We start from the raw sequence: 20,110 nt of genomic DNA on the forward strand, positions 1-20,110 counted from the left end.
CTGGATAAACTGGTGAGGAAGGCGGGCTCGGTTGTGGGCACAGAGCTGGACAGTCTGACAACTGTGGCTGAGCGACGAGCGCTAAACAAGCTGCTATCAATCATGGACAATCCAACGCATCCACTACACAGCATCATCCACAGACAGAGGAGCTGCTTCAGTGACAGATTGCTGTCACTGTCCTGCTCCACGGACAGGCTGAGGAGATCATTCCTCCCCCATGCCATGAGGCTCTTCAACTCCACCCGGGGCAGTAAAAGCTCACATTAAACTCTAAACCTCATACTCTGCACTGCACTATTCACTTTATACAAGCACCTTAATTATACTTGCACTAGACTCCAACGATTCACACTATTCTGTTTACACTGTTAACAAGCACCTTAAGTATACTTCTGTACTGGACTTATGTGTATCTTGTGTACTTTATTTCTCATATTTTATATCTCGACTTGAGGATACTGCTGGTAATGTGAATTTCCCTACGGGGATGAATAAAGTATCTATCTATCTATCTATCTATCTATCTACTTCTATCTAGATTTGAAATTAGAGGCGGGTAAAAACTGTTCAAAAGGAAAGATTGGGGGCAATTTACACTCCTCCTCTGGCTGTCCGTAAGTATAACAGACATGACAGCCTCCGGAGGAGTGCCCCCCCCCCCCGTAATATAATTTAATGATAACTAGACCTACGATTAATTAAAACATACTGTTAGTCGTTAAGCACACTTTACTTTGCAATTTGAAATTCATCATAATTGAATGTATTCATCTTTAATAGAAAACGGTCTAAATCTTACATATTGTCCCTTTAAAAGTTAACATTTGCTGTAAAAATATATTAATATCGCTTTTTTGGTTGTTTATTTTAAATGGATACAAGTATCCTTTTTTATTTAGTAATAATCCTGTTTAAGTAGGAAGGGCGGTCGGTCGAAATGCTTTATTTCGGGGGGGGGGGGGGCGCTTGGAAAAAAAATATGTAACTAGTTAATTTCAATTCTGAGAAGAATAAACGTTGTCAGTTGCTGTGTAGGAGACCGAGTTGAAACATGCAGATAAACTCGCTTGTAATGATTATTCTTTGCTGAAAAATGTACAATTATCCTAGAAAAAAGTAACACAATGAATGACATTATTTAAGAAAAATTTAAGACCGAACAAATGACATTAATTTTATTAGATCAATGCCTACATCAATTACATCGTCCCATTTGTCGTATTTGTGGGGTGCAATTACCAATTTCGACGTTTGGGGACGCTGCAGGTCTTTATTAAACGTCTTTCTGTCCGCTAGCGGACGCAGAGACGAGGTGGAGCTCGCGACAATACAAATACAGTCCTAAAGATGGCAATGTTGCATTGCGTCGTCGCGGACAATTTGGCTAAACGGTTTAATTTGACATCGACACCCAATTCATTTAGCTCCATTTAGTCTCTTCTACGCTAAACGTAACCTCACAATTAAAGGAGCAGCACGCACATTTCATCTTGCAGTTTGTATATTTATTTTTTAAAGCAACTTCTTTTTGTAAAATATAAATACAAATTAGGAGATATTTTAATTACAAAGGTAAAACAAAACAAAATGAACACCCCAAAAAAGTTGGATTTACTGCAGTAGCCTCACTGTTAGATATATATACAAGCTCTTTGCCAAAGGGTGAAGATCAGTATTACAATAAAACTTTATTATACAATCAACGCTGTAGCTCTGCGTGTTAAATTACAGACTGGACAGGAAGCACAATTTGAACATTACAAAAAAAAAAAAAAAAAAAAAAGAATTGTACATCATGTGCTCCCTGTGAACTCAAATAGCACATTCAATAGCACACATGCACAATGTGCTGCGCTCAAGCGCTGTCCGGTTATCAGTAAGAAGAAAAAAAAACAACTATGTACACAAACACATATGTATATATACATACATATATTTATTTATATTTATTTGTACATATATTAATTTATAAAAAATACGACCATCAGTCATTGAGAGTCAAGCGTATGGCTAAGCTAACACAGGCCGGGTCAGCCAGCAGGTCCAAAAGTCTCTATGTACAGTGCTGGGCGGAAAACTCCAGGCAGCATACCAACTCCCAACGGACGGGAAAGCTAAGAAGGTCAGTGCTTGTTGTGAGCCGGGTTAAGGATGAGGCCCACCTGGCCGGCTGCCTTGATCCTATCCTTCAGTTTGTCCCTGGCCTGCTCCCAGCGGTCGTCCAGGCACTCCAGAGTGGAGCCCAGCAGGGCGGCCAGTTCGGCGCTATCCTCCACTAGGTCCAGCAGTTCCTTGCTGTCCGGCTGGAATCCCTCCAGCTCCTCAGGGCAGGAAAAGAGCTGGGACAGCGAGGCCTGCCGGTAGAATTCGGCCTCGGATACCGTCACCACCTCCATGTGGGGGAAGGCCTGTCTGAAGCCGCGAGCCGACATGCGCAAACGCCTGAGCACATCAGACAGGAGGAGCCAGTTTCTAGGCCTGAGAGGGAAGAAACAAAGACAGAATTGTCATTGTAAATTTCAAAAGTTTTTTGTAATGAAAATATTTTTCATTTTATCATTTGAAATGACAACACTTATTTAATTTTTAAATATTTACAAACCAGACACTATGTTACTTTGTCGTGATTTAAAATCAAGGTTATCTTACCATTATTTCATTTGACAGATTTTGGTACAAAAAACAAACAAAAATATTCCTTTAATAATACTAAAAGTAAAAAGTCAGTTGGTATAAACAAGACACTTTCATAATATGCACAAACAATATGCACAAACAAATGAGGGCTAATCACTGGTTACATGTGAAAGAAGAAACACGAGCTGAGCGACATCACGGCCAATCCAAGTGTTGTGTATAATGACCGACGTGTTAATGGGCCAATGTATGCATGAACAGAGACTGGGCAGCTGACCAGTGACTGTATTCTCATGCAGAAAGTCCCGACAAACAGGTATTTGTGTCACACTGCATACTTGCTAGTTATTATAAATTCCTGGTTGGAAACAATTTAGAATATCTGCATCGAGCATGCATGCCAAATTAGGTTGCGGTAAAAAGTACGGCATCATTCCCAACACTTGGGAATGGCGGGAGGCTCACCCATGAGACACGGACACCTGGATGTTGTAGCATGGCAGCAGGGGCCGGTCGGAGAACTCAAACTCAAAAACCTCCCTTTTGTCGTCCTCGTCGTCATCATCAGGGCCCGGCGGGTCAGCCAGAATGTCGTAGGCTCCGCCCTCCTCGGCAGACTCTGAAATGTGTAAAACAAATGTGAGCTGATGTCACGAGACGTGCTTTTCCACAAGGAAAGTCGGTAAAGAGCAGATGCACAATCTTCACAAAACTCAGCTGAGCAGGGGCTTCACTTCAGGTTAACTTGTATCTGTGCAGTTTATGCACAACAGCCAAACAAAAAAAAACAAAGGGCAAGAAAATTACGCCTTTTATGTTTTCTTTTGATAGTGCCTCTGAAGGTTAAAATGGTGATCTACTTTGTTCTGTGACTGTTTTTTTTTTTTTTATCATGTTAGGGACCAAGCCATACTGTGAGCAGCAAAAACTGCAAGTAGTGGACATCTCATAAGGATACAGTTGCATGAAATAACACTAGATAGCCCTTTCATTTAGACGACGCTTTAGGACTAGTGATGGATACAGGAAGCTTCATGAAGCACTGGTGATATTTGCCTCCACAAGATTGCATGAATTTCGATTGCATGAGCATTTACCTTTAAACAAAAATTACTTTCTAGGAATAAAGAAAAAATCATAAGTGCTTCATGAAGCTGCACTTTCCCATCACTACTGAGGACAGTCTAATAGAAGCTAAAGTTCCTTGGTAACAAGACACCACAAAATGTCACCAAACCATTACTTTTCTATTACGCATTTGGCACTATCTTGTGGGAAGTCAGGGTGTTTTCGAAAAACACAAAAACAGCGACCTGTCAAGTTATTTAGGCAAAAACAGGAGGATAGGCTAAATTATTTTTAAAAAGTAGCAAACCACAACAAATACAAACACAGTACAACACTGCATAGAGAACAGCAACATAGATGAAAAGTTTTAAGGCGCCCAACTAGAAACGAAACAGATAAACATCGTCTTTTACTGGCAGTGTGAAAGGAACTTCTGTTACTGCCCCCGTATTAGTCCCGAAGGCAAAAAATTACCGGCTCCCCTTGGTCCCCCCATTCGCATGTCAGTACAGGACAGCACTATCGGAAACAGACTAGAGAACGTGGTCTTCTGCAGGCAGAGAGTAAGGGATTGTTGTGATCAGTACTCACCACACACAGAGCTGCCGTAGAATTCCCAATAAACTGCGGGGTCGTCATCTGCGCGGCCCTGAAGGTCAGCAAAATAATCTATGGAGAGAGGAGAAGAGCATGTGACTCACCAGCCGGAGCCCAGGGGGACAGGCAACGAGGCAAACAATTGCCCTTGGAGACAAGAGCGGCGAATGGATAAACGGCAGTAAAAGGAGGAGGGAGGAGGAGAGGACGTGTTAGGGGAGTGTGGAGTGGAGGAGCAGGGGGTGGGGGTGGGGGGCTAATGGTCAGGGGCCAGCAGCTTCACCACGGGGGAGGGAGCGACTGTCTCTGCTGGGTTAAAGCTGGCTCAGTTCAGAGCGGGGCTGCCGACGGCTGCCAGGAACAAGAACCACACACAGTTTTGCTGGTGCGCGCATGAACACACGCACGGGCAGAGAGCTGGATAAGCACACACGGCGAGAGCAAAGTGTGTTTTCAGCACATACACACAAACACGCGCACGCACGCACATTCGGCGAATCAGAGCCGGGCTTTGTGCCAGTGCTGAGGCGTGGGGCGTCTGGCGTGTGTTTGGAGGGATTAACGGCCTCCAGATGAGTGGGACCAGGTGGAGGGAGGGCGGCCATCACTCTCTCTCTTTCGCTCCCTCGCTCTACCGCGAGACATCGATCTACGTATCCGCGCTCTTATCAAAGTTCAACACCACCTTTTTGCAGCAGTCTCTGTATAAAAAGGTGTGATGAACCCATGGCCTGTGGACCATATATGGCCCCATGAGAGCATTTGATCCATTAAAAAAAAAAGTCCCAAAACATTTAATCCATGAAGTTCTCATAAAATATAATGATAAACATATGTTCCATCGCAGCTTCATGTATGGGCCTCGAAAGCTGACAGGAACCCCCTACCTTGATGTGAACATCTAAGAGCACCTAATCGCCCCAGTTTCACGTTATCTCATCTGTTTCCACTCTGATTAAATAATTTGTTACCCTTATATTATGGTGTTTTGGTCTTTTTCGGGTCTTCTGATAATGCCGAACAGTGCCAGACCGACCATACTGTATATCACATAAGGGTTAATGAGTAAAGACATGACTGTCATTATGCGCCGGCAACAACCGAGTCCCATTCTTCCCATATCAAGTTACCTGGTAGAGGCGCACGCGGGCCCTAACACGCACTACAAAAGCAAAGTCTCCGGGCCGGCGCGAAGCCCATTTCCTCACGTACGCTGAGCAAACACAGTTGGCGTTGCTAAGTAACCAGATAGAGGAGCTCAGAGGCAACAGCACGCACTCCTGCGGGCTCAAACTCCCTTGTCTAACAGGTGGTCGAGGGTGGGGGTGGGGGCGCCGGAGGGGAGAGACGGGCTGACAGCGGCAGACACGTCTGCTGACGGCCGCAGGCGAGCGCGGGTCGGAAAATAGGGTGCGGGGGAGCGGCGGGTGGGGATTTGCAAAGCGGGACTTGGAGCAACAGGTTGCGCAGAGGTCGAGGCGCTGAAAGAGCTGCAAACAAGATCGGGGCCCTCGGGGACTAGCTGCTGCTCAGCGGCAGCTTTAACATTTGAACCCTCATCACGTGAAGGCACCACCCAAAACCACCCCCTTATTCTTTTCATTTACTGCCCTACCTCGTGGCATTTTGTATTACAAGGTCAAACCTTTGCCTATGTGTTATTTCCAGGTCGAACCATCTGAACTGTATTAGAATTGTGAGGGTTGAAATGCATTTTTTTTTTTTTTTTGGTGGTACATAACTGAATCCTTTGAGGTTTCTGGATTTAACCCAACATCTTTGGATTAGAAGGCAACCAATGAATCACCTGAACAAAGCTGCCCACCCTCTATGTAAATGACGCAGACGATACCATGCCACCTACACATCCAACAATGCAAAGTCAAGATAGGTCGGGTTTTGCCATTTCGAACTTAAATCAACTGCAACACTCTGTGGAAATGGGTATACTGTAACTCATTCAATGCCAGTGCAGTAAAAATGGATTTTTGAGGTCTATTACCGTCAACGGCAGTGACTGAAATCATTCAAGTCACGTGTTTAAGTAAGAGACTAGGAAACAACAGCCAGGGGGCGTGGAAAAAAAAAAAAAAACGCTCACCAGTGAGGAAGCGTTCCATGAGGTCACTGTGGGTCATTTTAAGGAGGCTCCGGCCAGAGTACGTTGCCAAGGTAGGGTCGGCACCATAGGATAGCAGCACGCGCACTACGTCTAGGTGGTCGTTCTCCACTGCGTCGTGAATGGGTCTGCAAATACATACACAATCATTTTAAATAACACGTATAGAACATGTACATCATTTTGAGAAAAGTAGATTCATGCATAGTTTCTCCGCCTGGTGGAGAAATGGGCAAATTACAGTTGTCATTTGATGTAAATCAATTTTGAAAATATACATAAGCATTGTCAAAAATGTCACCTTAAGGATAACAGAATAAACTCAATTCACAAATTAGTTTCAACGTTGCGGCTAAAGATTTTGTTAATCGATTAATTTGTCAATTTTATGATGAATTGGATTCCTAAAAGGACGTTTTGATGACCATCCCTTCATTAAAATATAAATTGCCAGTGCAGAAAATGCACTAAAGAGGACTAAAGACGTCTGAGAATATGTCCCGTTGAGGTGCTAAAATTATGCGCATTGAACAATTTTACAACGTAAACGTTTACGTTGCACCTCTTTTGCACAGCTTTTGTTATTTTCCCGCATATGAAAGCAATTTACTTCTGAGGCTGAAACCCATTACTTTTCTATTTTATTTATTTTTTAACTGCTGCGCTTCACAAACATTTTGGGTTAGCCAACAGTCTGTGAAAGAATATCATAGTCAGCTTCAAGTTCCAACCTGTGTCACAACGACGCCCTTGGCAAGAAATGATGGAATCCATCATGCAAGTGACACGTTACGTGACACGGGTAAGCCTAGACAGCCCACTGGCACATAAAGAAACCGCGTTGGCATTACGAATTGATGGTTCACGTTTTAGCTGAGGTACCTGGTGCCGTCCTGCGCGCTACAGTTAATGTCGGCTCCGTAGTCCAGCAGGTGTTGGACAATGCTGAGCCAGCCGCGGGCGCAAGCCTCGTGGAGTGCGCAGTAGCCTGCGTAGTCTCGGTGATTCACCTCGCACACTCGGTTCTCCAGGCAGTAGAGCACCACCTCCTGTCAGGAGCCAACACAAGCACGTCGCTTCAGTACGGGAGGGAAAAACAACAGACTTGTACAAAGACAGACGGCTTCTAGCATATAAAGTTTCCTGTGGCAGCCAAATTAGGGGAAGAGGGGGGAGGGAGGAAGGGGAAATGAGCGTGTTCCTGCGCCGGACTAACATAAAACTCGCACACAAACGCTCCATAATGCTGCAGCTGGCGGCGAACGAGGCCAGGAGACCGAGTATGACTCAACGACGCGTCGCTTGCCAGATTCCGAAGGCGTGCACGCGTGCGGAGACAGTCACGGCGGGCCCGGGCAGCGAGCGTGGCGTAATGGAAGCGGAACAAAGAGATTTGATGGAAGCACTCAAGAGCTGGAAATGTTTTTTCTGGTCTCGGGGCCGCGACAGCCGGCATCCAGCAGAAAAATAGACGGGGCTGGTTTTTATTGGACTGCCGCGGTGTCTGCTGCTACTAAACGGAGGAAATGGCGAGAAGGGGGTGGGGAAGGGGGTGGGGGTGGGGGGGGGGCGTTCTGTTCTGATAAGAACCTTAGTGAAGATATGCAACGCAAATAGGAACTGCCGCATTTATCGGGATTTTTCTAAATGAGGGTTTTAATTATGTCACCCACGTGCATCCTTATAGGCATATAAACGCCAACGCTTAGGCGATGTCCCTCTAACAGCCCGCTGCCGAGACCTCCCTCCTGTGAACCTGGGGAATGACTCCAAACTTCCATTTCTATGCTAATTCTCGCCCTCCAGCTGCTCCAAGTGTTTATCTCGCTCGCTCCCCATTTGCGCGAAAGGGCGGCTTGAGGGACGGAAAGAGAAAGAGGAGGGGGAGAGGGGGGCAGACTTGACTGGCGGGGGAATGGAGCGGGCGGAAGGAGGGCCGCGGCGGTGAAGGCAACACCCCGACAGATGACAGATTAATGAGTCTGCGGATGAGATCTGCCGGGGCCGTCCGCTGGGCCGCAGCTGACAATAACAAGAGATGAAAGGGTGGGCTTGTCGTGGGTGGCGGTCCAAAATGTGTGTGCGCATGTGTGTGTCTGTGCGGCGATAAGAGTGATTTAGAGGACGATCCGGGCCGTGGAAGGAGGAAGGGAGGGAGATACCGGGAAAAGAAGAGAAGTGAACAAGTGTGTGCAAGAAAAAGTGTGAGAGTAAAGGGGGGTGGGCTGGGGTGGGGTGGGGTGGGGGTGAGCTTGTGAGGGAGACAGGAGTGACGCGCCAACTGGTTTTCACCCGCTGCCAGAATTCCGTTTGCCTGCTGGAGAGAGATTCAGGAGCGCTGTGCCGAAGCTTCCCTCTGGGGATTCCACGTGTGTGCGCGAAGGCTGACGACGGCAGTGTTGATATGCACCTCGCTTACGTGTGTGTGTGTGTTTACGTGCTGATGAGCGTGTGCGCACGTGTGTATGGATGTGGAGGAGGTGTAGCGCTAAACCTCTGGAGCCGTGTTTAATATCGCTGGGAGAGAGCGAGGAGCTTAGCACGAGAGCCCCGGCTTCCCGCCAGATACGCGCACACACACGTCTCCGCAGTATAATGAGGCGCGCGTGCACACACACTCACGCACACACATCCCTTCCCAGCAGCCCCCCCCCCCCCTTCCTCCTCCGCCGCCGCTTTCCCTCCGTCCTCTAATCTCCCTCTCTAGAATGCTTCCCTGCGCTCGGCTGCAATCAATGCATCACTCAGACATTTAACCCCTTCCAGCGCGCGGCCCAGCTACGCGCCACGCATACAAGCAGATGTTTGTGTGTGTGTGCTCTTTCAGCGACTCCAGGGTAGCTCATACTAGGTCTGAGGAAGCAGGGCCACATGCCAGCAAAGCTTGGATATTTGTGCTATAAAGGCAGAAATGGATAATCACCTCTCCCAAGTATAATACAGATTTGCAATAAATACACTCCCGAAAGGTACACAACTAAAAAAAAAGTGAAATAAACAAGTATGATGTTTGTGTCTTTTTAATGCGACTACACCTAAATGGACAGGCTAGCAAGCTAGCGGGTAATGCGCAGCAATCCTAACGAGTAAAGACTGCATAAAGCTCATTAATTCAAGGGACCGTTAGCGTCATCTGTTACCACCTCCGCATAACCCCCTCTTACATCAGCAACTAAGGCTGCATTCCAAGTATGCCCGGAAGTAGGCTGTATCCTACTTTGGAGATTACGAGCCAGAGTACTACAAAGAAAGAAAAAAAAACTTGACAACTGAAAAACATAAGTCGAGGGTTTCTTTGGGCAGCCTTGATATGATTTCAAATGGCATTTCAAGGTTACTTGCCGAGTTAGAATATGTTGTCAAACAGCACAAGAAGGCATACTCAAGTAACACCCATTGCTTTGTTTTGGGACAATAAGTTTTTTTCATATATTCAATACATTTTTGTCATATATAGCTATCAATGGGAGTGAATGAGTTCATCCATCCATAAACATAAAAACACCGATTTGTCGGCTTTGGTCGTCAATGGCAGTGAATGTGCACATTTTCAGGGTTCATCTGTGTTTTCAAGATTGTTAAGCAAAGACCTACAAAGTAGTATGTATACAAGGCCAGAAGGTGACATGAAAGTCTTTCTGCAGACAATCAAGCAATAATGTTTTTCAGAAAGGTGACTTTCATTTGTTTTATCTATTTTTATCCTATTTTTTAATTTTTCACAAACCTAATGAAAAGTCAGGGCCGCTCGGTGGTGCCGTGGTTAGTACGTCCACCTTGCAGTTCAGGGACCCAAGTCCCAATCTACCTCACTCCGGACTTCCTGCGTGGAGTTTGCATGTTCTCCCCGCGCCCGCATGGGTTCTCTCCAGGCACGCGAGAGAGCCTGGGTCTCCCCCAGGCTTATCACACGCAGGCAGTGAGAGACTCTCCAAGTCGCATCTATTCAACTTTAAATGTTTTCACTTTACCAGTTTGAAGGTACAATAGAATTACAAAGTCTGGCATATCCTGTGACGGGCATCCTTGAAGGCTACTGCTAATGTTTATATCCGTGACAATTTGAGGTTGGGTTAGAGGCTGATAACTGCGTGAAAACTGTTTCTATTTATCTCCTCAAGCAAACAGTCCAAATCGCCGCAATTCCCCAGTTTTGCAGATTATAAATGCGCTGGGTACTTAAAATGCAATCCCGCTTCCCTCGTACGCCTGCTTGAGGAGAGAAAATCAGACATGATTTATGTGAAAAGAATAAATGACAGATTGCACTTTTATTTTGGGTTTCAATGGGCTGAAGCGAACGGGCCTGGTGGAGGACCCGGCTCGGGCGAAGATGAAGGGGGAAGGCGGGTGTGTGGAGGGCAGGTGTGTGTGTGTGTGTGTGTTTGTGCGCGCGCGTGCGTGAAGGGGGGGGGGGGGGGGGGTCGCAAGGCTGGTTGGTGGGTTGGATGGTTGGAGAGAGGGATGAAGACATCCGCAGCATCTCTGCTCATTACCATTTCAAATGCTCCGCCAGCGAGCGAGCGAGGCAGACGAGGGGAGAGCAAGCGAACAGAAAGGGGAGCGAGGGAGGGAAGAAGCGAGCGAGTGGGCTTTCATGTGCGCCGGCACGGAGCGCGAAACTAAACGAACATGAATATATGCACGGTGTCGCCCGGGCATCGGGAGTGTGTGCACGAGTCTTAAATTGTGCGTGTGTGCATGCGCGTGTGAGAGAAGGTCTGCGCACACTGCTCCTTCTGAGTGTGTACATTAAATGAATGTGCGCACGCCTAAGATGATTAGGAATTTGCATATGCAGGTGTGTGTGGGTGTGCGATAGCGTTTTCTTCTCCTCACTTATTTTTATAACATCAGTCATTCCGCGCGGCCTGTTCAGAGGAGCGCGCCGGCATGACTGTACGTGCGCTTATTAGGTCATAACTGGCGTCGCTCCGTGTGTCACACTAATCAGCAAATGCAAGTTGTGTGTGTATGTGTGTGTGCGTGTGTACGCGCACGTTTGTGTCACTGTCTCCCAGGCCCTTATATCTCGCTGCCTGCGTGTGATAAGCCTGGAGCTTGCGGCACTAAAACACCAGTACGGGACAAGCGCTGTGCATCTACCGGCTTGTATGCTCGTGTGGTTGCGTGTGTGTGCGTGTGTGTGTGTGTGTGAGGCTCCATGCATAAATTTGTGTGTGTGTGTGAGCGCATGTGTGTGTGTGTGGGAGCCCCAGGGGTCTGCCCCAGGCTTATCACACGCAGGCAGTGAGAGACGCGCTTCCTGAGAGGCAGCGAGAGAAAGAAAGGGAGGGAGGGAAGGATGGGAAGGCGGGGGTGTTGTTTGCGCAGCGGCCAGTGCCTTGTTTGTGTAGTCTCAGGTTTTCTCCTCCCCCCTCTCGGCACGCAGGAAGGGGGGAAAAAAATGCTAAAAGGGTTGGGGGTGGGGGGTGGCGGGGCGGGGGGGGGGGGGGGGGGGGGGGCGGAAAAAAAGAGAAAGAAGCAGGAGGGGAATAAAACGTTTGAGAGAGACACATAAATCACAGAGACGAGCCAGCTTCTCTCCCGCACGGCTGACTGCGCCCCGCTGCCGTTCGCTGCCGCCGCTCCTCGTGTTTGTGTGTGAGCGAGGAAGGAAGGAAGAACAGCCGCCGCCGCTGCTGCCGCCGCCGCCGCCGCCACTAACCGCAGTCACCACGGCACATTAGAGGGCCATTAGAACGCGATTATACTCCCAGCGCTTACCTCTCATTCACACTCTCCGCCGCCTGCTCTCCCACTCTGACTCACACACATCATGACGCACACACGCCTAATCATCATAAATGTGTGTCTGAATGTGCGTGTGACCATAAAGCAACCGGTTAATGAGCAACGCACACACCTACTTACAGTTTGGAGAAGATGCCTCTGCTGGTGATTAAAGATATTACACACGCGAGAGTACGCATGGAAAGCGCTGAGGCAAATGAGCGAGCAGGCGAGCGGACACGCGGGTGCAGCTGAGGAGGCATTAAACTGCGCCGATCAATAAATCAATTTGGAAAATCTGTCAAGAGGAGAGGCGCACAAAGGACGGAGGAGGAGGGGAGAAGGAGCCAGACAAAAGGGCCATCCGGCTTTAATTAAAAGGCAACGTGCGGACAGCACCTTGGTTCTATTCACGTCGTGCGCCCGTGAAGCCACCTAGCGCTATAGTTTAGCACAGTTTTGCGAAAATGTGTTTCATTACAACAACAAAATAACTTGTTAAACATTAGATAAACTCCCTAATGATGCTAGCTGTGAAAGCTACATACTGTAAATAGCATTTCTAGATTTAAGTGGCCAATTTAACCCCATAGAGATCATCACACTCCCAGTTTTTCAATGAGCCAACAACCGATGAGGAATTTGTACCGACTGTTAAAGAATCGAAGCACGTCTTGAAACAGTTAACAGAGGCAAAATGAAGTGCAGTGCAAGGCTACAACCATGCAAGGTGCTGTTGAGCTAGAGAAAATTTGCGTGACATATTTTACGTTTTATACTCAATAATCAGGTACAGATCAGCAATTTTGACATCCTTCTGGAATGAATTTCAGAAAAATTATACCATCCCAGAACCATATGATTGGGTATGAACTAGGTTAGGGTTAGGGTTATTTGAGTAATTAATCAAGCATCCATACTTGACATGATGTTTGCGCTGACCCGCATCAACATGTGCGCTCTAAAGAGCTGAATGGTTGTTCAGAACCTTGTTGTTCTGGCTAGATCGGAATTTGCATCACGCCCAGAATGAAATCCGCAGCGGAGACGGCGTGGCAGCCACAGCTGATGAGGGCGCCTTTGCATTAAACACCACCTGGCGCCAAGCTCTTAGGTGGGAAAACCGGTCTTTCTAAAAGCTTTAAGCGTGATAGGAGATTCTTGTCTTGTGCTGTGCTGTAGGGTGACTGCCAGAAAGCGGCACGGTAGGGAATAAAAGAAGTCTGGATGCACGAGAGAAAGAAAGCGAGGCAGCGAGCACCTCCGCTCTTCTCCGTATAATGATTCCGCCGATGCTGTCTGCGCGTGAACCTGCGCGCGAGTGTGTGTATGTGCGCCTGTCCGTGTGTGTGTGTCACACTTCGCCTCACGGAAAATTAATGAGATGTGAGAGCGGAGCGAGGCGAGGGGGGGTGGTGGTGAGGAGGAGGGGGTGGGTGGTTTAGCGTGTGTGTGTGCTTGCGGGGTGCCAACGACAATCTGAGTCACAAAGAGAGGAAAAGAAAGAGCGCCAAGAGGAAAGAAGGGGGAGGGAAAGAGCGGAAACCTGAAAGAGAGAGAGAGAGACAGAAAGAGAGAGAGAGAGAGAGGCAGGGGGGGTGACAAGATGAAAGTCTGCTTTCTGGTGGAGGAGATGGAGAATAAATAGAGGGATGAAGATCGGAAAAGGAGGACAGACGCAAGGAGAGAGACAATTTTGAAAATAGGCGTGGAGCCACGTAGCAGGCAGGAACAAAGCGGGGCAAGAAAATGAGCTCAATTTAAGCGGAGAGGAAGAGAACACAGGAAACGAGGCGAAGTGTAAAATGTGCCGAAAGGCGCGTGGAGCTGTGCGAGATCTCCCCTCCCCATTCCATTACCTCGTAGCCCAGACGCGCTGCTCTCTGGAGGAGCGTCTCGCCGGCATTCTTGTTCACGATCAGCCGGCGGGCTTCGGGCGGGATGGGCCGCACCACTGGGGCATCAGCGGCGGGCATCCGGTGAGCTCCGACGACCTCTGGCGGGACGGCGCCCGCTCGACCGTTGGCCTGGGGCTGCGACGGGGGCGGACAGAGCACGGCGGGGGAGCAGGGCTTGACTGGTGAGCAGGGATAATGATTAGGAGAGGCAGCTCGCTTCCTCTGAGCCTCATGTTGCTCACTCAGCTGTAGAGAGAAAGCGAGAGAGACAGAGAGAAAGCGAGAGAGAGAGAGAGAGAGAGAAAGTGTTAATGACGATGACACACAAACACACAGGCATCCAGGTGGACATGAACACACACACACACACACAGATCAACAGTCAATTGAGAAATAAATGTTTTATTCTGAAAAGTGTGCCGTTTATTACATATTTATCCCCCACAATGGTGCTGTTGTGTCTGCATGTGCAAGGCCTTAATGTACAACATCTGTGTTGTTTTTATGTCAAGAAGACACGCAATGTGTCACACGTGCACGCGACGCCTCTGCACTGACGCTACAGGCTGGCACGCCACTTTTCCTTGAACCACTAAACCAACAGGCCTGTGAGCGCCAAGCGAGAGGCAGTTGCCTGCCTCGTGTGTGTGTGTGTGTGTGTGTGTGTGTGTGTGTGTGTGTGTGTGTGTTGCCCTCTCAGTGGAATTTCATGTCGGAGCAGCTGTCAGGCTGAGGAGGAGCAGGGGAAGAGAGCGGCGCGAGCGGAAAACAACTCGCCTTTTTTCCCCCCGCAATTTTCCCCCGTGCTGGGTTTTTTTTTTCCTCCCCCCTCATTTGAAGTTCATGCGCTCGACCGTGGCTGCTACATTCCTCGCCGCACAAGTGAGGGAGGGAGGGAGGGAGAGAACGCGAGCGGGCCTCGTGTTCAGCGCCGCTGTATAATTGCTCCGGGGTTTTGTTGTTATGTCAGGAATGCTCACCGACACGCACCCTTTGCACACGTCGGGGCGCCACAACGGGGCGGACGAGGCGCGCTTGACAATTAAGCGCCGAGACGACACGCACGCAGGCGCTCTAAAAGGAGGCGCCGAGGGCATGGGTGGGGATGGGGGGGGGGGGGGGGGGGGGCGTGACGCCCGCCCTCTAAACATAGTAAACATGCTTTCTTCCGCTCCGTCCCCACAAGGAAACGCACAGACAGGCAAACAAGGTTGCTCACCTTGTCATTCTCGGCTGTTACCAGATCAGCCGGGAAATGCTGGCCGGGGCTGTTAGGTGCAGCCTCTTTCCTCCTTTCGCGTTCCCGCTGGCTGGTGTGTTTGGTCTTGCACGGCCGCTTGCCCTTGGGCTTGTCCGTGTCGCTATGACGACGCAGCTTGAGGGGAGGGGCATCTCCCAGCAAGGACTCGGTGCCCGGGGAGGGAGGACCGCGCCGAGGCTCCTTGAGGCCACGGTCACCTGAGAAGGGGCCCGGAGGGTGCACTCTGTCCTTCAGTCGGCCGCCGGGGTGAAGGGGAGGTGCACCGACTCCTGTGGGAGAGGAAGAGGGGGAGGGAAACGGCATTAGTGTGTGGAAAGGCGGGAAGGTATTGCAAGGCCATCTCTCACCCTCTGCTGGTTTATTAATGAGCGCTGAGAGCTGTCTACGAGCGCCGCACGCCTGCTCGATCAGGAAGAAAATACTGCCCCCCCTCCTATAGAGACACGCGCACTGCAGCACGGATATCTTAAACGCAGAGCGGCTTCAAGTTGTGCAAATACACCACTTTCCGAGAAGAAAAACGCAGGGTCCTCGAAAACCACAAGGTCAAAATGGTATTTAAGGGCTAAATGGAACCCCGTTTCCTCTGGAGGATTGTTTGTGAAGCATTTTGCGTGAGGCAAAGTGAACACCGGTTGTGGTTTGATCCGTATTACGTTACAATTTTCAGAATGAAAACGCCTTTAAATCATGGGCGGGGGGGGGGGGCTATGACCTTGTGCTACGCTCCTGCATTCATATGAGCCAGCCCCCACATACTGATTAGGCTGCTTGACAAACCAAACAAGGCTGCTGCTACTCTAGTAACATCACTTGATGCCAGCTTATTGGCATTAAGATCCAATTTTGTCATAGCATTCGTAAAGAATGGGCAGCTGGGACTTTCTGGCTTGGCTATCCTAACCAACAATTGGTAGAAAGAAGATTCAGAGTGCTAATTGTCACTAATTCACTCACGCGAAAAAATCTAATGTTCAAACACATAATTTATTGAGTCTTTTCACTTTTGTTTGCTTGTTTACATGTCTAGTTTCAAGATTTTGTCCCACAACCATTTTTTCCCCACTGCTGAAAAGTGACTAATTACGGTATGTGCTCCAAACCCATTCTTCACCTTTTAGATTTAAACTGAGGATTTGTATGCGGCATTCTATTAACATGCTCGTAAAACAGACAGACTCAAGAGCCATTTGGACTAGGGGTGTTCCGCTCACATTTTTTCCCCCCGCTCGAGTCAGGGTCACCTGATTTTGAAGTGTCTGCCAATTCAGAGTTGAACTGTATAACTGAACAATGAATTAAGGACAGCTTAGAGCCTTCAAATTATCTTTTTTTGTACAAAACTATGCCGAAGCAGTGGTTTAAATTAAGCAATCTACACCAATTACAACGACAAATATTTCCCCAATTTTAAAAATGATGTGCTCTGATTCCAATCATGTGATCAGAAACTGTGGTTTAGAGAGGAGGTGAAAATTGCACAAATATAGAGTTGGGTTCGCCTTTAAAACTATCACCACTTTCACAATGCTTGTAAAAGCAATTTTGTTCCACTTGTTTTGCAAAAGGGCAGCAAAGAATTGTGGGGGCGATCTGCTACATAGACGGGACAGCACCTGTGTGTTAGGGTATTCCGAAACACAATGCTGCAATCACGCTGTGTGAAGTTTAACACTCCCCAATTGTCACTGACACATTTAATGGTCTTATTGCGAGATGCGATGTCACCGTGTGAAAATGTTTACAGCAATAACCCAGAGGCATACTGTTAAGGATCTGACAAGATGGGTCGCTGTCGGTTTAAATGGCTATAGTGTTATAGTTCCTCCAAAATGTTTGAAGATGAAGCCCCCCCCCCCCCACACACACACACCAAATTCACCCAAGCATGTCTTCCTGGATTTTACAGAGAAGGGCCTTTCCCACACTGTTCCTGCTAAAGTTGTAAGCATGCGATTGTTCAAAATGTCTGATAGTTAAGAATTAAGATTCAGTGGGAGCCAATTGTTTCAGTCATTTGAAGGCTGTCCCAATACTTTTGTCCACATAAGGCACATTGGAGAAAAAAAAAGGACAAACTGCAGCTCAGAAAGACACAAGGTAAAAGTCGAGGGGGGGAAAAAAATCATCGTTGCAGGGCTGTTGCCAAGGTGACGTTATCTGAAAAGGTGAAAGCAGGAAAGAAGAAAAAAAATAATGAAAAGAAATCAGTGGCCAATCAAGGCCTGTGGTTTCTGCAGGGAACATAAAACCCAAATCTTCTCTGATTTATTCACTTTCTTTCATCTCCCGCCTGCTCTTTTATTTTTCTCTTCGCCATGCTCGTCCCTCCGCTTCAGTCTGGGCACGCGAAGAAGGGAGCGCATGGTTTTAATAAGTTAGCCCCCCGCTCCAGTCCCCCTGACACACATACACACACACACGCGCGCCTTTTTCCCTGCGACCGGTCTTTGGGTGGGGGTGGGGGGAGAATTATCACACATTAGTCACACTACACCTGCCCACGCATATCTCAAGCAGCCACTTCTCTCGTGCACATTTTCGTCGCCGTCACAGAGCACGCTGTAGGGCCGTGGAACAAAAAAAGCTCAAATCACAAGGGGAGGGTGGCATTTTAGATTTGTGTCCCCTAGCTCCCATTTCTGATTCGCAGCTTTTTCCCCTTGGCAGAAGGAAGTATCCTCTACCTCATTTCCTCCGCCTGCTTCCAAAAAGGCTCCTGGGAAATCCCCCTCTAGACAGGCGGCTCAACAAGAAAGCGAAAGCCAAAGATAGATTTCCGTTACCCTGGCTGAACTCGAGCGACGTGGCGCGCGGTGCGCACTCACCGTTGAGCAGTCTTTCACAGCCCCACTTCCTGTTGATTTCGGCTCTCTGCGCCAGCGCTCGCTCGTCACGCTCTCGCTGGGTCTGTGCCGGGCTAAGCAAGCGAGGCCACGGCTGCTCCTGTTTGATCTGAGGGCGGTCGGGAGAGGCGCCCCCCTGGGCAGGCTTGCTAAGCCGCAGCCCCTTCAACTCGATGCAGACTTTAAGCTTCCGCACCTCGTCGTCTTCCTCATCCTCAGCATCCTCGTCAGCACTGGTCTGCTCGTGCTCATCTGCGAAAAAGAAGTCTTGTCAAGTCTACAGTAAAGTTCATGAAATGACACTTAGGAGGCAAGTACGAAGCAGGGAGGAAATAGTTTGGGAATTAAAATTGTATTCATTATGACTACAGTACCATACTTAGCAAGGATGGAAAACCCCTGGACTATGACCTGTGACCCCCAAGTGGCGGCAATGCCTTCATTGCTTGCATCTCTATTTTCCTCTTTTTCAAATATTTGATCGTGTTAATGGACAACCTTAATTATTTGGCTACAACAGCCTTAATAAGATATTTTCATAACATTTCATCTCAAGTGTTCTGAACCTGTTATCATTGACGTACCCATGATTTTTTTTGTCAAAATCCCAATAACATACATGAAAAAGAAAACGAAATAGACATGCCACGTATGCCACCCTATGACAATTGAGCAACAAATTACTCCACGTTCCAATTGATTTACTCTTAATTTGAAAATATTTTTTTTTTTAAATGGAAAAACTAAAGCATTAGTTGAGCTAGAGAGCTTAAAATTTGCTGACACCTGCAGAATCTGTTAAAATCTCACGCACCAAATGAAGTACCTAAACTTATTTTCAAAAGATTTCTCAAGGTATCAATCAAAATGTAAATCTTATAAGATTCCAGGGCTGTCGGTGTTGAACATTTTTGATAGTGAGTCGATTATTCCTTCAATCAATGGAAGAATGGAACAAAACGTTATCTTTTTTTTAAGTAACCGGTAATTGCTGTTTATTTGGTTAGCAATATCATACAAGAAGAAGTGACGGTAGTTACAGATCAATGCTAGGGGCTCAAAGTTTGATCTAAATGTATGAGGCTGTTTTGGGTTAAACGACATGTTATGTGGTGACAAATAATTATTTTCGCCACATTTTAACTTGAAGATCACTTTTCCCCGCACACTGATTACAATTTAGTTGTTTTGGTGCCTAAAAGCAAAAAAAAAAAAAGAGAAGCATTTATATTGTTGTTTTCTAAAGTACCGTTGATGTTTACAAATGTCTTATTTTGATTTTATTTTTTAAAGCGTAATATGTATACTTTCTTAACAGACTGCAGAAATCATAGAATATTCTTTATTGTTAGACTGGAAATTAAAAGGTTCCAAACGATGCATCGGTTATCAAATGTTTTAGATGAAATTGATGTTAATGAAGATAACACCATTAATTGAGAAATGGCATGGCCCCAGGCACAATAAAAAGAAGAAGAAAAAAAAGGATTCGTGCCTTAGAGTTTAGCGAGAAGTAAATGAAATACTAAAGAGACAAAAATTCACATGCTACACAAAGTTGACTCGTCAGCTTTTGCCGGGGGAGAACATGGTACCGCATGCCGGAGGGGGGAGACAAAAAGGAGATCCAAACAGATCAGGGGAGATGAAAAGAGAAAAAAAGAGCAGCTTTGAAAAGGGAGGTGGTGGTGAGCAAGCGGCGCAGAGGAACGATACCGAAAGAGGAGAGAGAGAACGGCTGTCCCCTCTCCCTCGCTCAGCGCTCAGGCTCAGTCTCAAAGACGAGATTAAACACTTGGCGTTACTGGCTGCCGCAAAGCGTGAACACCAGGGCGGTGAAGGGTGGGGGTGATGAAGGGGGCTGGGGGTTGTTACAGAGTAACGTCGTTTAACTTTACGGTGGATTTGGGGAACTTCTATTAGTGAGGCAGCAAGAGGGGAATCCAAA

At 47.5% G+C, this 20,110-nt stretch overlaps 1 protein-coding gene across 3 annotated transcripts in view; it reads right to left on the bottom strand.

Moving 5' to 3' along the window:
• Positions 1–1,486: 1,486 nt before the first annotated feature.
• The window catches only part of bcor (BCL6 corepressor), a 43,120-nt gene continuing 24,496 nt past the window's right edge, over positions 1,487–20,110 (bottom strand). For 2 of the 3 annotated variants that reach the window (XM_088415222.1, XM_088415223.1), the window contains 8 exons: positions 18,145–18,414; positions 15,275–15,585; positions 14,017–14,301; positions 7,307–7,473; positions 6,407–6,552; positions 4,300–4,377; positions 3,106–3,259; positions 1,487–2,481 (listed from right to left, as the gene is read on the bottom strand). In XM_088415222.1, coding sequence (XP_088271348.1) covers positions 2,127–2,481; positions 3,106–3,259; positions 4,300–4,377; positions 6,407–6,552; positions 7,307–7,473; positions 14,017–14,301; positions 15,275–15,585; positions 18,145–18,414 — 1,766 coding nt within the window. In that variant the 3' untranslated portion in view covers positions 1,487–2,126. The remainder of the gene's footprint in view (positions 2,482–3,105; positions 3,260–4,299; positions 4,378–6,406; positions 6,553–7,306; positions 7,474–14,016; positions 14,302–15,274; positions 15,586–18,144; positions 18,415–20,110) is intronic. The other variant, XM_088415224.1, reaches the window with a different exon arrangement.

Source organism: Hippichthys cyanospilos, chromosome 5, assembly GCF_059441005.1.
Source record: "Hippichthys cyanospilos isolate Australia breed blue-spotted pipefish chromosome 5, RoL_Hcya_1.0, whole genome shotgun sequence".
NCBI classification, from domain to species: Eukaryota; Metazoa; Chordata; class Actinopteri; order Syngnathiformes; family Syngnathidae; genus Hippichthys; species Hippichthys cyanospilos.